We start from the raw sequence: 17,154 nt of genomic DNA on the forward strand, positions 1-17,154 counted from the left end.
AGTTAAAATTTTCCTCCGCATTGTTATCTGCAGCATTTTCCCTGTCATTTACTGGTAGGTGCCTTGATCAAGTAATAGTTCGTAGTACTGTCATACAATACTTTTCTTCTATGATCTGAACCTAGCTGCTCATGATCTGTCAGATAAGTTATTGACCTCCGCTTTTGCATCACTATCAGTGAACGCAGTTGGATGTATACAAATGGTATACCTACGAGCCAAATGCCTTCGCAGACGGATGCCTCAGCAATATCAGCTGCGGAGAAAGGCTATGCAAATGTCAGTCTCAAGGATACGTAATTTCCCGAGTTCATCATACTTTTAAATCTTTTCCAAGTTCTGTTTCTTCTTCTGTCACTGTCTCAAAAAGTTCTGGAAAATATGCTGGATCGGTATTTTCATTTAACGAAAGGGTGTTAGGAACACAGGAGATTTATTTCAGCAAAATAGTATATTTACAAATTCTTATTACGTAATTTACTTTACTGACTGTAGTCTTTGCACGAGAGCTTCACGTAATCCTTTGCGATGTTCAAAAATCTGTGGAGTGCAACCTTCAAAACGTGAAAGCCACTGCTTGATGTTAGAGTATTTCATTAGGTCAAGTCCAGCAGCCTCTGGAGCGAGCTGGAAGGAATAAGTTATAATAGTTAGACGCTTACTAAATAATTACTTAACGTGTGGATTACAAAGATTAGACGCTAATAAAGTAACTACTTAACGTGTGGCGTCAACGGCCATTGCAATAAAAAAAAGGACGTGATAATTCTCGGCGAAGTAAACTAATTTCACTAAGTATTGCTTCAAACAGCAATATTTTATGAACAACGAAGAACATTCATATGCTATGTTATGAGTGTAACAAAAAAACAGAACGAAGAGTGTTATAAGCGTGTAGTCATTGACTTATGACTTTCGAATAGGATATATGTGTAGGTTTACCTCAACTCCAGCAAGAGTAATAGCTACAGCGTAGTCTGCAAGGGAGATCTTCTCTCCAGCCAACCACTGTTTGTCTTCCAGCATTCGTGTCAGGCTCTCTAGACTGTCGTTTACTTTGTCCACACTGCTGGGATCCAACGATGTGCCAAAAATTTGTGGCCGCTGTTGTAAAAAAAGTATAAGGTTAATACACAGGTCAATGATTACATAGTAACCATTACAACTCATCTAAGCGGACTTGCGAGTAAACATGAATTACAGGTAAAAAACTCACAAGGCAAGCAGAAAACCAAGGCGAATTTTTTGTCTTGCAGACAGTTGAACATTACAGACTTAACAACGATGTGGTCTCTTAATTCACTATTCGATGATCGATTGGCAGAAATTCTTCTAACTGCTCTCTGTTTCCAGTTAGTCTCTCATTGCTTCATTTGATCTTGCTCCTACATCATGCTTCATCTGAATTAACGCCTATCCTGAATCACTCCAAGCATGAATTAGAAAACGAATGTGTCGGTCGAGGTGACTAATTAATGCACTACGTCTTTTCCGTTCTGTTGCTAGCAGCGATCTTTCTTTCTTCACCTACTCTTCTAAGAAATTTTCGTTTACTAGTCCATGCTTCTGAGTCGACTAAGGCTATGCTCCAGACGAAGCATCATTTAGGTTCCTTTACGTAAGAACCACCATTTTCTTGTACTATGTTGCCTTTGCTTGTGCAGTTATATTATTTATTTCCGTTGAGCTTTTAACATATGATATGATTTTGCTTTGTAAGTAGTTAACGGTATTTACTACCCAGAACGAACGGTGTATCATTAACTCTAATGCCTGCTTTCTTGATTTTGTTCGCTCTTGGTAACACTTTCTCTTCGTTCTCCTCAGTGACAACTCTGTCGAAGCGAATTTTGAGTTTTTTCTCCGATATATTCTTTATATTCGTCAATTTCTTTATCAATATACGGGTTGAACATATTTCACCATTAGCGTTTAAATAATTCGCTGATAGACAATCCATATACTGTTCATCGAACTCTGAGACCTAGGCCAACACTTAACAATTTTCATTAACCTATTCCATTTCACATTATCGAAGACTTTTCTTAGACCTACGAATGCAATAACTAACGGTTTTCTTACGTCTAGCAACAATGAGGCATTGGAAAGAAAGATCGAGTTTCCTGAACGATTAGACTAAGGTCGAAAAACTCATAGTTCTAGTCTCTGATGGAGATTTCCTGGAACTACAACCTCTAAGCGGTGTTTTGCAGTTCATACGTTCGACCATAAGTCGAGTGCAGAGGTAAAGACTTGTGTGAGAAAATCGAGTCAGCGGCACATCTTACACAAACAACTAGCAGTCTTTAAAGTAGTTCGAAAGCAAAAATTGCTCTATTTCCGCAGAGGGGCAAAATGTGCTTGAACTGTAAGCGACAGAAACATTCTCTATAGTGAGGCTAAGAAAGCACTGAAAGGTGGCTCCAGCGTCTGCTATCTCAATTAATCTCTCTCTGCAAGCCTTACACCACCTTGCACAAAAATATTTGTGACGAGGACGAATGTCAATGCAGCAACATATTGAAAGAGAAAATACGTGTGTTGCACTCTTCCTTACGTTAGCATTCTCGAAAAGATTTGAAACGGTACTACATAAGTTTCTTAACCATCCGACAACAAACCACGTACATTTGAAAGCTTGTCGTGATGTCGAACTTACCATGCCTTTTATTTGTTGTAATAGGTCTCAACGTAACCGATAACCATTGTAGAGACAAACGCGAAAAACAGTACAAAAAATATTAGAAAGATAGCACACTCAAAAAAAAAAAAAAGACGCACCACGAAGGAATTATTCAAATGAGACGGATATGGGCAGGCGTGATGTGCATGTGTAGTCAAACAAATTATTATAATTTCAGAAATACTGGACAATTTATTCAGGAGGAAGAGCTTCACAAACTGAGCAAGTAAATAACGAGTTGGACCACCTCTGCCCCTTATACAAGAAGTTATTCGGCTTTGCACTGATTCATAGGGTTGTTCGATATCCTCCAGAGGGATATTGTGGCAAATTCCGCCAAATTGGCACGTCAGTTCGCCAAAATCCTGAGACCGAGGGCCCTGCCCATTATGCTCCAAACGTTCTCAATTGGGGACGCTGCTGGCCAAGGCAGGGTTCGGTATGCGTGACGATACGTGGTAGGAACTGTCGACGTGTGCGGGCGGACATCATGTTGTCGACATGAAGCTCCGGATGCCTTGCGATGAAGGGCAACAAAACAGGGAGTAGAATAGGGCCAACATGCAGCTGCGTGTAAGTCTGCCGCGGATGGCAGCCAAAGAGATCCTGCTATGAAAAGAAATGGCACCCCGAAACATCAGTCCTGGTTGTCGGGCAGTATGGCGGTTGACAGTCAGCTTGGTATTCCACTGCTGAGAAGGGCGTCTTCAGAAGCGTATCGCTGGTCATCAGGGCTAAATTCGACGAGGGATTTACCACCAAAGACAATTCCACGCCAGTCAACGAGATTGCAGCGGCTCTGACGATTGCTCGGTCATCTCGTTCCGTCATCTCTCTCGATCGGTCGCTTACTTCTTGACACTGTGTTCGGCTATGATTCACCCATTCCTGCCAACATCGTCGAATAATGACCTCACTCGTATTCAGTGTCGAGCGCGTCATCGATTACTCCGAACGGTTCCTCTGAGTCCAACTACACGCCTTCTGTCAAATCCTGACATTTGCGTATATTGTTCACACGCCTGTCTGCGAGACATAGTTATTGTACAACTGAGTATATGGATTGAAAGTCATCTTTAGTATGCATTTTGTTAAAAATTTCTACACAAAACTCAGCTCATTTTTCTTTGTCACTTTCTCTTCAAGCTTGCAACAGTTCCAGTTTGCAGGGTCTGAATGACAGGGGTTTTTGTAATACCTTCCACAATGTAACAGTAGGCCATATTCAATTCTTGGCTAGCTTGTCTGATTGATATACCTGGACTAGGAATGTGAGACTGCCGAACTTGTTCAATTCGTGCGTCAGAGACTGGTGGCCGACCATGACACGGCCTCCTATGTGATGTGATTGTGAAACAGTTGTACCGATTAATGTTAGTTCGTCTTTGAGGCGGTGACTTGCGATATTTAGTGCACAATTGTCTCTGATCCATAGTAGCGGATTTGGTTCGTGAAACCATGAGGTACACTGCGTACATTCTGACCGTTATACGACTTCATGATGATGTTTGGAATAACTGATTTACGAATGCCACCTAACTGGAACTTCGGGAACTAACAGTGTTAGGCGGGAATAAAACTTGAAGATATACTGCATTCACTGCTGTATCAAACGTTTCTGTAAGTTATTAACCCTTTTCACAATAATGGTTACTTTCATATAACTAATTTGTAAACACTCTGTATTGTCTATGTCAGTGACTATCGCCAATAACTTTACCAAAAGCTGTGTAGCGGTACACCGACCCGAAGTCACGCGTGTGACGATGCAACCAATGTGCATTACGCGTTACTCATTATGTGAACGTAGGCTGGCGCTCCGGCCAGGCGCTGGGGCGCTGTCTATTCGCGCCGATCGAGCTGCCAGGAACAGCGGCCCCCAGCGCTGCTGGACGCTCCAGCATCCGCTGGACAGCTGACGTCGCCATCGGCCCGCCACTCGCTCGCAGAGGTCGTGAGATCGTGGCTCTATGCCACCTCGCGTTTTCACGCTTCGCCGGCTGGCGCCAACCGCCACCGCGGGGGTCTTACAGACGGACCACGCCCAATCATCAGTAATGGATTTCGTCCATATTTATGGCATATGCAGGGCTTGGCCAGAAATGAAGGTGACAGAAGCTACAGATGGACAACCGTTTAGAAAAAATAGGTACCGTAAACGCGGGCTATTTGAGTCCTGGAGGCTAACTTGAGCTCAAAATGAGGTGGAAGGATGTTCTTGACCGCTGGAAGCAATCAGATGCAGGTAAAAGAATCGGTGTGCTTCCAAAGGATCAGTTCCACATGTTGTTGCGAGCTGTTTTAGAAGAAATTGGTCCAAACATGAAAAGTAACCTACAGGCAAGTTTCAAGAAAGCTGGATTGTTGCCTCTAGATGAAAATCAGATCATACGCAGTTTGCCAAATCAAGACAAATCCAAGGCAAACGTAGACTTGTCTATGGTTGGGAATGTATTTCTTGAACGACTTCAAGAGAAGAGGGGCGAGTTTGTTACACCTCGCTCTACTAAGAGGAAAAAACTCCAAGTGCCACCTTCACAGAGTGTAAGTGTGTCTGATTTCTGCTCTATCAGTAATACCAGTGCCTCAGTGGAAAACACCCAGCAGCAGGAATAAAGTCCAAAAATAAAAGCATCTTCAAAAACAAACAAGACCATCATACGAAAAAGAAAACAAAAATTGGAAGACTCCACGTCAGAAGAAGATGACGCATTCAGTTTGAGATCAGGAGGTGACAGCGACATCAGCCTCCACAATAGTGATGAGGCACACATAGGACACTTCTCTATGGCTTCTTGCCAAACCAAAGGCAAATCAACACCATCACCGGCACCTGTAACGAAAGATTACCTAAAAATAGGCAAGTTTGTTCTGGTAAAGTTGAACGAGAAGGAATACCAAGGAGGCATCCTCGCTATAGAAGCAGAAGGTGTTAGAGTCGACTGCATGGAGCCTACACTAAAAGCCTAGAGGTGACCTAAAAATAAGGGTCTTGTTGTATAAATTTGAAGATGTGGTAATGACAATAGAACCCTCAAAATTAATTAAAAGAGGTTTGTTTTCCTTAACTGGACTCTAAACATTGTTATATCCCTACATTCTATTGTTTGTACAATATCTAAAAAGTGTTGTTCAAAATTAATATTTGTCCTTAAAATAAACGTTTGGAAGTTCACTGGATAATCAAAATTATGTTTTTCAAATAACCATCAACCTACTTGGACCCAAACTGCCTTCAAATGGTAGTATCTATGGGAATTACAGTCTGGGTTCAAGTAACCCAACTGTAAGGCTAATAAAATAGAATAATAAAAATATTTACTATGTCACAAACAAAGCGTACTGCACGTTAAAGTATCCATAATAAACGATAGTTTAATAATATAATGTATGTCTGTGAAAAAATCTGTTAGGCCCATTTTTAAAAATAATGTCAGAAGTTTCGAAATCTGGGCTCAAGCAGCCCGTGTTTACAGTATTTTTGGCGCTGGTCGGGTGAGACGTGAGCCATTTATGTTAGCATAGAATCTTGGCAGCGGTTCGTGCAGCCGTAAGGACCCAGTACGGTAATCCGGGTGTCGTGTAGTCGGGTCCTTATGCGGAATTTTTTTTTTATTATTTTCAGTTATAGGGTTTCGTACCTCAATCGATAACATCAGAACACTTATAGGATCGCTTTGTTGTCAGTCCGTCTCTCTGTCTGTCCGAGTGTTAAAAACCTTTCTCCTCAGGAACCATTACACGCGTCAAGATGAAATTCATGTCACATATTGGGTCTACGAGCCCTTGGCGGTGTAAAAAATTATAGTTTCTAAGTCAATGCAATCAAAAGATACGACCATTTATGTCACATATTGTAATAGTCGCAAACTGACGCATCGAAACTTGTGGGATACTTCCTGTTGACCTATTAATCATGAAATTTGTGAAGAAGCAAGGTTTAACAGTACAAGTAAAGGGGAAAATTTGGGAAAGTCTTAATTTGTAATTATATAACACGAAAAATTATTCTTTCCCCATTTGTTACCCAACTTCAAACTTAAAATTAAAACATCCCCGAAAGTCTTGGAATTCCCGAGACCGATATCTTGTCAGTATCAACGTCGATAACAGGCAAAAATCTTCGATATTCTACACTCCCGGCATGGAAGAACTGTCTATATACGTAATTAGGTTTGTTCGGAACCCTCAGAGCTGGAGTCCTACTCGTAACTGCCACATTTTCTTACGATACTTACACTGTAAATAAACCGGAATAATGCTCAGTGATTGTCTGGCGCACCATATCATTTCCGAGCAGGACCCATTCCGTTGCTACCCACGGTACCCTTACAGTACAGCGGTTCGTCCACGATATTCTACGCCCCGTCCTGTTGCCATCCACGGCAACCCCTGTTGAGCTCACATTTCAGCAAAATAATCTCCCCCTCGCACACGTTGAGAGTTTCTACTGCTCGTCTATGTGCTTGTCAATCCTTGCTTCTGTCAGCAAGGTCGCCGGATCTCTAGCCAATTGAGAACGTTTGGAGCGTTATGAACAGGGTACTCCAACTAGCTCGGGTTTTTGACGATCTAACGTGCCAATTGGTCAGAATTTTGAACGAAACCTCTCGGGAGGCTCTCTAAAACTCCGTCAATCAACGCCAAGCCCAATAACTGCTTGCATAAGGTCCAGAGGTGGACCAACGCGTTATTGACATGGTCTGTTTGTGAAGCTCTTTCTCTTGAATAAATGAATCAATTTGATTTCTTTGTCTTACGTGCACATCATATCTACCGATTTCCGTCTCATCCGGATAATTCTCCATCGATTTTAAAGTGTACATGAGAAACGTTACAGCAGCTATCCAGATTGCCGCTCACGTGAAACAAAAAAGATCATGCTGTTTTCGCGCTCGAACCTCGTACCATCACACCAGCATCTAGGCCCGTATGGCAAATACAATCTGTTTATGTTCGTTCTCCTCGGAAACTCCCTCAAAAGATGCGTCCATCATGATGCTGTGTGCAGAATCGGCACGTCTGATGACAGGATGCGATGTCACAGAGTCCACTGTTGACATCGGGTACACAATTGTCGGCGCCCTCTCTCTATTGGCGCGTCAGCAACAATGGTCAGCACGCTGACAGCCCGTGTTGCACTGTCCCAGAGGATACGTGCCGTGTTGTAAACACACCTCTGCACGGTACAGCACACATCTGCAACTATACTCCACAACCCAAGTCACGTGATGTGGTAGAGGGTATTGCTGGTACCACTATCACCCCGACCCCATTGCCCGTTCCATTCACGAACGGCATGCGGAAGAATTACTGTCGGCAAGGCTCCCAATGAACTGTAATTTCTCTCTCCAATTATCTGACTCTTCCTGGAAGATACAGCCTCCGAATTTTAACAGTAAATCTCTCCGTGGTTCACAGCGCCTCTCTTGTAACGTCTGCAATTGGAGTTTGTTGATCATCTCTTTAACGCTCTCGCACTAAGTAAATACATATTTTTCGAGCGGTAGTCTCCTGGACTCACTGATATCATTGATAACCTTCACGGCGTTGAGTGTGGCCGTCTTTTACACATCGATTCCCTCTTCCAAACCAATGTGAATAGCAGAATCATGGAACAATAACCCGTACATTGTACAGGCCACGATTATGCTGTTGTTAAATTCCGATGATTTACGATTTTCCTCTTATATTGACAGTGGACAATATTCACCAGCTGATATTTAGTAAACAACATACACCATTTTCGTAAAGAACATAATACACTAATAAAACACAGAAGATTCACTGCATATGTATTTTGTTACAGGGTGTCCATACAGACCCGCCATCAAGACCCGCTATCGATTCAGAACGTCACAGCTTGAAAAATATTAGAGTTAGAGAATACTGGTTTCTTGCAAAATGTTTAGGAGCTCTCATTTTTTTTCCTTTGTCCTTTGTTCCGGATTAGACTTGGAGTAGATCGAAATGGCGCCAGACCAGGAGAAGTAGCAATTTATAATCTAATATGCAGAATCCAAATGTGTGACAATGGTACTATGGAATTATCGACATCAACATGGGAGGGTACTACCGGCAAAGAAAAGCATAATGGGGCACTTTAACTACTGTACAGAAAGGTTGTGTCAAAAACCTTCCTCGCAGTCGATGTTCCCCTGTGACTCAAGCACGTGCTGACATTTCAACACAACCCACACAACTCAGTTAGTCGAGCAACATGCGAATTGCAGGAACCGAGGTTATCGACAAAATACGAGAGCGTGCTGAAAACTAATACTTCCGAATTTTTATGTGAATCCTCTTAAAACTTTTGAAATTAAATAGACGTTATTAACATTTTAAATCTTTATTCTTGATGTCTATATATATATATTTGTCAACATATTCAGCCTGGCGACGAACACATTTCTCGAGAGATCTGGCTGTTGATTCCGTCACTGTAGAATGTTTGAATTCGTTGACGGGACGGAGCCACCATCACACCTCTGGCTGCAACGCTTCATCATTATCAAAACGAAGTTTTCTAGGATGTTTTTTTAAGTTTTGAGAAAAAATGAAAATTGGATGAGGCCAAGTCGTTTTTATTTTATTTCATTTACACGTCAAGTTCCATAGTACCAAATTGAGGAGCAAATCTCCAAGGTCATGGAACGTGTCAGTGCATGAAATTACAACATAAAAGTAATAACAGATAAAAATGAAGTATATATGAACCAGAAAAAAGTCAAGCCATAAGTTAAAGTAAACGCAATCACGACAAGAATCAGCTTGATGTTTCAAGGAACTCCTTGACAGAATAGGGGATGATCGATGACACTGGACCCAAGGCGCCGAATTGTAGCACATGTCGCAGCGCCCGTGTGTGGTCTGCCATTGTCGTTCTGAAGGAGAGTGCTCTCCATGTATGGACTAGCTCTTCAAATTAGGAGCACGATTACAGCACGCCGTTTCTCACGCACCGACAGAGTTACGTTACATACCGCCATGTTACACGGTACCGACCAATTCAGAGCCCTCCAGCGACAAAGGTTTGTGAATATATAGACACGAAGAATAAAGATGAAGAATATAATAACGTTTGTTTCATATAAAAAGTTTTAAAAGTTTCCACATAAAAAATTCGGAGATATTACTTTGTAGCGCGCCCTCGTATTACATTAGCGGTTACGCCTTTTTGGCTACGAAGAGCAAATGGCCTAAGGTCTACAGCCAAAGGATCGTCCTCCACGGATACATTCGCGTGTTCCATTCTGACCTCCAGAGATGCTGATAATGGCTACTTGAAAAAGTTATTGTTTTTAGAAGAGACAACGTTTCACGTTTCCGGACATGTGAATCGCCACAACTTAGGGCTCCGAAAACCTACACCAAACACGTGAACACATCATTAGTAGCGTGAGGCTTAATGTTTGATGTTCCCTAACGCACGATGTCTTGCCATTAAACTGCACTAGTCAGTGATATTGCTACTCTTCATGTACGAATCAATGCAACAAGCAGAACTGTTGATGCTGCAGTGCTAATCTGTACATGGGCAGAACTCGAATTTCGCGCTGGTGTCCTGTAAGCGACGAATGGGGCATACAATGAAATTCTGTCACAACAGAAAAAACTTTGAGAACTGCTAAACACTCATTGTTTCAAAGTTATGATTATTTGAAATGATAGTGGGACTTCGTGAACATCCTGTATTACTAGCAAGTCATTGATACTAAGTATATATAACTGAGTCAATATGAATATCTTTCGTGAATTGTGACTTAATCTCGATGATATTAATTTAACAAAATTTTATACACTTTGTCACTTATTTGTATGTAATAAACCACAAGGCAAAACAGTTGTTGTATTATACATTTGTAAATAATATTATTATTTAATAACGATTGTAAATGGTAAACCAAAAATGTGTGACATAAGTGAATTTCTTTTGTTCCCGTTGAAATGCTGGGTTTGAGACTACTGATATCAAAGATTCAGCAGTCTTCTGAGAATGTGATGAGGAAGTACTACTTGTAAACTGTCAGGGTGATGCGGAAAATAACAAAAGAATGAATAACATATGTAGAAGAACAAATGCAAAGGCATGTTTACAAGACCATGTATGAACATGGCATGAGTCCCAGCCTGAGAAAATAGTCTTTTAGCAAACAGGCATTTCCGATTAGACAACTGTGCTGACAACGATAATGACACTGATGGAGAATCGACATGAGGTAAGTAGGAGAAATATTCTCTTACTATAGCGTGGATTTCTTTCCGCCAGTGCTTGGCAGGCAAAACTTCCTGACGTTATGCGAAATTACATTTATTTGGTCACGAACCGGCTTTCGGCTTCTTAGGCCATATTCAGCTCACAACTGAATGTCACAAACACAGATACAATGACGTGCTACTTACACAACTACTGTTTACACAGATGATACAAAATGTATAAAAATGATATATGGCGTTTACATAGAGAAGTATTACATTTTTTCTCACGCAGGTATAATTATACATAATATATGTGACACATGCCACCTTAGTGTTAGATGATCAAACTCGATTTCCGGTTATCTTTCTTTCAAATTTAGTTTTGTATTGTATTGTATTGTACTGTATGTTAACCGGGGACCTAGAAACGACGGAGAGGCTCCGTCCCCGCCGACCATAGTGGTCCACAACCCCACGACGACTACCGCAGTCCACTTCTACCCTCTGCCAACCCACTACGAACCCAGGGTTATTGTGCGGTTCGGCCCTCGGTGGGCCCCCCAGGGAACGTCCACACCAGACGAGTGTAACCCCTATGTTTGCGTGGTAGAGTAATGGTGGTGTACGCGTACGTGGAGAACTTGTTTGCGCAGCAATCGCCGACATAGTCTAACTGAGGCGGAGTAAGGGGAACCAGCCCGCATTCGGCGATGCAGATGGAAAACAGCCTAAAAACCATCCACAGACTGGCCGGTTCACCGGACCTCGACACAAGTCCGCCGGGCAGATTCGTGCCGGGGACCAGGCGCTCCTTCCCAATCCGGAAATCCGTGCGTTAGAGCGCACGGCCAAGCTGGCGGGATAAATTTAGTTTTAGTTCGAGTAATAGATCGAAATCATAAATCAACAATTTTTTTCATCAGTTGTTAAAAGTACCTCCAAAAAAATTGTTTCCTTTTCTAGTTAATGTACTTATTTCTGCATGACAAAAATGTAATACTTTCCTGTGTAAACACTCTACATGTCATATTTTTTAATCTTATGTGCCTTCTGTGTAAATAATGTGTGTGTAACTCGTACGTCATTGTACCTGTGTGTGCGACATGAAGTTGTCAGCTGAAGATGACCAAGAAGTTGAAAGCAGTTTCGTGACCAAATAAATGCTAACTTGTAAAATATCATGAAATGTTTCCCGTGTAATATTATATTTAATATTACAATTGTACAATTACTTAAGATTATCGATAATAAGATGCAAGCTAAACTTCTAACATGTGTCGTAAAATCATATTCCCACAAACAAACAACATTCAGATATGATTTCCAAATAAGTAACTCGCTGCGTTAGCTTTCCCTACATAAGAAGTGTAGATGGCGGTACTTCTATCAACTTTGTGCAGTAGAGCTGAGAAGTTAATAATTTAGATATCCGTGCCTGAAGTATGCGTAACACCAGTTTAATGTAGGCCTCGTACCGTCCTCATGGTGTTACAATCTCTGTGGCCTGGCAGGTGTGGGGCCGTTAGACAAATTCGGGACGAAATTGCGAATAATGTCGGAAATTAATGTAGTGGGATTTTCAGGATTCTGAGGTAAATCAAGGACAGTGACTACCACTGTTATTGGAGCTAAAGTGAGAAATGAGATTATCAGTTTAAACACGCTAAGAGTTGTTTACACATACACATAGAAACAAGCAACGTTGTACTTACGAAAACGCTGGCCAATCTGTTGAATAGATCTTGATCGAAAAACAGCTTTTGGTCGACGAGAACACGTTTGTTCACATCTTTCGGGTACAGAGAGTCGTCTTTTGCATATTTTGAGACGATGTACATGGATATAGCGCGGCTGTTACGGAAAAAGACAATAACATTATCCATATATCATGTTAAACTTATTATATCTTAGAACCTAACGTGTTACTTGTTTTCGTGTGGTCACTCGTGTTAGTAAATGTTTTGCCATCGATTACGCGCGCGTTATTTGAAATTTGTATGGAAGAGCTGAAATTGCATCATGCCACACGTCTGACTGCTGTATCTTATCACATCGATTGTTAGAGTAAGGGGGTTATTGACAGCAGATATCTGGCAGTTACCAGACAAGCTAAATTCTCGCAATTCTACAGGAATAATTGATAGAGAGATTAGTCTCAGTAGCGTTGAGAGTTCTTTGGAATGGGGCTATAAAGCTCTTCGGAATCCCTATCAGATTCTATGAAGAATTCGAGGATGGGTAATCCACTTCATTAACCATAATTTACGATCGATCTTTCGAACAAAAAATACCTTGTCAGTAGTTGCAATGTAGCAGCTGTCTACAGGAAAGGTTGCAGAAGTAGTCCACAAAACTAGTCCGGCATAATTGACATCCATATGATGTAGAATATTGTAATATGTTCTGAGCTCAAATATAACGAGGTACTCCGAACAGAATGACCTCCTCTATGACAACCAAAAGGGATTCCGAAAATAACTGTTACACGGAAAGACATCTATTGCTTTTCTCCCTGACATCCTGAAAACAATAAATCAAGGCAGTAAGGTAGAGGCGGTACCTTCCTCGAGCCTGAAAAATCTTTCACTCACTCCCATACCAAGGTCCGTTCCGAAAGTACAACAGTATGTAGTCTCAAACGAAATATGTGACAGGGCTGAGGATTTCTTGGTAGGGAAAAGACAGCATATTATCTTGGACGGTGATTCATCGACAGATGTAGAAGTAACATTAATCGTGCTCCAGGGAAAAGTGTTGGGATCCTTGCTCTTCATGTTGTACGTTAATGATCTGACAGACAGTACTAATAGTAACCTCAGGCTTTTCAGAGATGGTGCAGTTATGATCAAGGTGTTCGCAAAGTTGCTGTGCTGTTGTAACATATGTTCAAAATGACACCCAAGGCCATACAAGCCGCAATTCACGTAATTTTTTTGTAAAACACTTTCTGCAGATCTGATTTTAAAATTCTTCTCACCTACCCAGTTACTTAATCATAGCTAACACTTGGTTCAAGAATCATAAAAGAAGGTTGTATACATTGAAGAATCCTGGAGATACTAGAAGGTATCATAGATTATGTAATGGTAAGACAGAGATTTAGGAACCAGGTTTTAAATTGTAAGACATTTCCAGGTGCAGATGTGGACTCTGACCACAATGTATTGGTTATGAACTGTAGATTAAAACTGAAGAAACTACAAAAAGGTGGGAATTTAAGGAGATGGGACCTGGATAAACTGAATAAACCAGAGGTTGTACAGAGTTTCAGGGAGGGCATAAGGGAACAATTGACGGGAATGGGGGAAAGAAATGCAGTAGAAGAAGAATGGGTAGCTCTGAGAGATGAAGTAGTGAAGGCGGCAGAGGGTCAAGTAGGTAAAAAGACGAGGGCTAGTAGAAATCCTTGGGTAACAGAAGAAATATTGAATTTAATTGACGAAAGGAGAAAATATAAAAATGCAGTAAATGAAGCAGGCAAAAAGGAATACAAAAGTCTCAAAAATGAGATCGACAGGAAGTGCAAAATGGCTAAGCAGGGATGGCTAGAGGACAAATGTAAGGACGTAGAGGCTTATCTCATTAGGGGTAAGATAGATACTGCCTACAGGAAAATTAAAGAGAGCTTTGGAGAAAAGAGAACCACCTGTATGAATATCAAGAGCTCAGATGGAATCCCAGTTCTAAGCAAAGAAGGGAAAGCAGAAAGATGGAAGGAGTATATAGAGGGTCTATACAAAGACGATGTACTTGAGGACAATATTATGGAAATGGAAGAGAATGTAGATGAAGATCTACATCTACATCTACATCCATACTCCGCAAGCCACCTGACGGTGTGTGGCGGAAGGTACCTCGAGTACCTCTATCGGTTCTCCCTTCTATTCCAGTCTCGTATTGTTCGTGGAAAGAAGGATTGTCGGTATGCCTCTGTGTGGGCTCTAATCTCTCTCATTTTATCCTCATTGTCTCTTCGCGAGATATACGTAGGAGGGAGCAATATACTGCTTGACTCCTCGGTGAGGGTATGTTCTCGAAACTTCAACAAAAGCCCGTACCGAGCTACTGAGCGTCTCTCCTGCAGAGTCTTCCATTGGGGTTTGTCTATCATCTGCGTAACGCTTTCGCGATTACTAAATGATCGTGTAACGAAGCGCGCTGCTCTCCGTTGGATCTTCTCTATCTCTTCTATCAACCCTATCTGGTACGGATCCCACACTGCTGAGCAGTATTCAAGCAGTGGGCGAACAAGCGTACTGTAACCTACTTCCTTTGTTTTCGGATTGCATTTCCTCAGGATTCTTCCAATTAATCTCAGTCTGGCATCTGCTTTACCGACGATTAACTTTATATGATCACTCCATTTTAAATCATTCCTAATGCGTACTCCCAGATAATTTATGGCATTAACTGCTTCCAGTTGCTGACCTGCTATATTGTAGCTAAATGATAAGGGATCTACCTTTTTACGTATTTGCAGCACATTACACTTGTCTACATTGAGATTCAATTGCCATGCCCACACGATGCGTCAATTCGCTGCAGATCCTCCTGCATTTCAGTACAATTTTCCATTGTTACAACCTCTCGATATACCACAGCACCATCCGCAAAAAGCCTCAGTGAACTTCCGATGTCATCCACAAGGTCATTTATGTATATTGTGAATAGCAACGGTCCCACGACACTCCCCTGCGGCACACCTGAAATCACTCTTACTTCGGAAGACTTCTCTCCATTGAGAATGACATGCTGCGTTCTATTATCTAGGAACTCTTCAATTCAATCACACAATTGGTCTGATAGTCCATATGCTCTTACTTTGTTCATTAAACGACTGTGGAAGTCAAGAAACACGGCATCTACCTGGGAACCCGTGTCTATGGCCTTCTGAGTCTCGTGGACGAATAGCGCGAGCTGGGTTTCACACGATCGTCTTTTTCGAAACCCTTGCTGATTCCTAAAGTGTAGATTTCTAGTCTCCAGAAAAGTCATTATACTCGAACATAATAGGTGTTCCAAAATTCTACAACTGACAGACGTTACAGATATAGGTCTATAATTCTGCACATCTGTTCGACGTCCCTTCCTGAAAACTGGGATGACCTGTGCCCCTTTCCAATCCTTTGGAACGCTACGCTCTTCTAGAGACCTACGGTACACCGCTGCAAGAAGGGGGGACAAGTTCCTTCCAGTACTCTGTGTAAAATCGAACTGGTATCCCATCAGGTCCAGCGGCCTTTCCTCTTTTGAGCGATTTTAAGTGTTTCTCTATCCCTCTGTCGTCTATTTCAGTAGATATCGAAATAGACCGTGACCTTCACCCAAATTATTTCACATTTCGGATCTCCGTGAATTTCCTTCGATCCTATTGCACTTCATATCGCTATAAACACGCTACCCACTTCACTGTCCAGCCTGTCTCTGCGGTATACATTCCAATCTGAGTTTAGAATTTCATTACTGTTTACATCTGGTTGCAGCCAACTTTCTGTCACTAGTACTATGTGGGCATTGTGGCCGTTTATGAATGAGAGCAGTTGTGGGACCTTTCTATAGACGCTCCTGCAGTTTACTATTAGCAGATTAATACTGTTATTCCCTGTTGTATTTTGCCTACAACTACCTTGCCGCTTCTCAGGAGGCGTCTTGTCGGGCCTAGGGAGGTAATTTTCTAACCTAAAAAACCCATACGTGCACTCCACACGTACTCCGCTACCCTTACAGCCGCTTCCTGCGTGTAGTGCACGCCTGACCTATTCAGGGGGACCCTACATTTCTCCACACAATAGCGGAGGTCGAGAAATTTTCACCTCAGATCTCCGCAGAATCGTCTGAGCCTCTGGTTTATGCCTTCCACACGGCTCCAAACCAGAGGACCGCGGTCGGTTCTGAGAACGATACTACAAATAGTTAGCTCAGATTCCACCCCGCGAGCGAGGCTTTCCGCCTTCACCAACTCCGCCAACCGCCTGTATGAACTGAGGATGACCTCTGAACCCAGACGGCAGGAGTCATTGGTGCCGACATGAGCAACAATTTGCAGTCGGGTGCACCCAGTGCTCTCTATTGCCGACGGCAAGGCCTCCTCCACATCTCGGATGAGATCCCCCGGCAAGCAGACACAGTAAACACTGGCCTTCTTCCCCGACCTTTCCGCTATTTCGCTAAGGGGCTCCATCACCCGCCTAACGTTGGAGCTCCCAATCACTTATAAACCCCTCCCCCCGTGTGCCTTCTCGGACCTTGCTGAAGGAGTGGCCACATGTCCA

General features: G+C 42.1%; 1 protein-coding gene across 1 annotated transcript in view; it reads right to left on the minus strand.

Annotated features, from left to right (window-relative positions):
- Positions 1-416: 416 nt before the first annotated feature.
- The window catches only part of LOC124777246 (glutathione S-transferase 1-1-like), a 45,886-nt gene continuing 29,148 nt past the window's right edge, over positions 417-17,154 (minus strand). The window contains exons 4-6 of the mRNA XM_047252573.1: positions 12,595-12,733; positions 943-1,104; positions 417-627 (exon numbers count right to left, since the gene is read on the minus strand). Coding sequence (XP_047108529.1) covers positions 478-627; positions 943-1,104; positions 12,595-12,733 — 451 coding nt within the window. The 3' untranslated portion in view covers positions 417-477. The remainder of the gene's footprint in view (positions 628-942; positions 1,105-12,594; positions 12,734-17,154) is intronic.

This window comes from Schistocerca piceifrons, chromosome 2 (assembly GCF_021461385.2).
Source record: "Schistocerca piceifrons isolate TAMUIC-IGC-003096 chromosome 2, iqSchPice1.1, whole genome shotgun sequence".
Lineage (NCBI taxonomy): Eukaryota > Metazoa > Arthropoda > Insecta > Orthoptera > Acrididae > Schistocerca > Schistocerca piceifrons.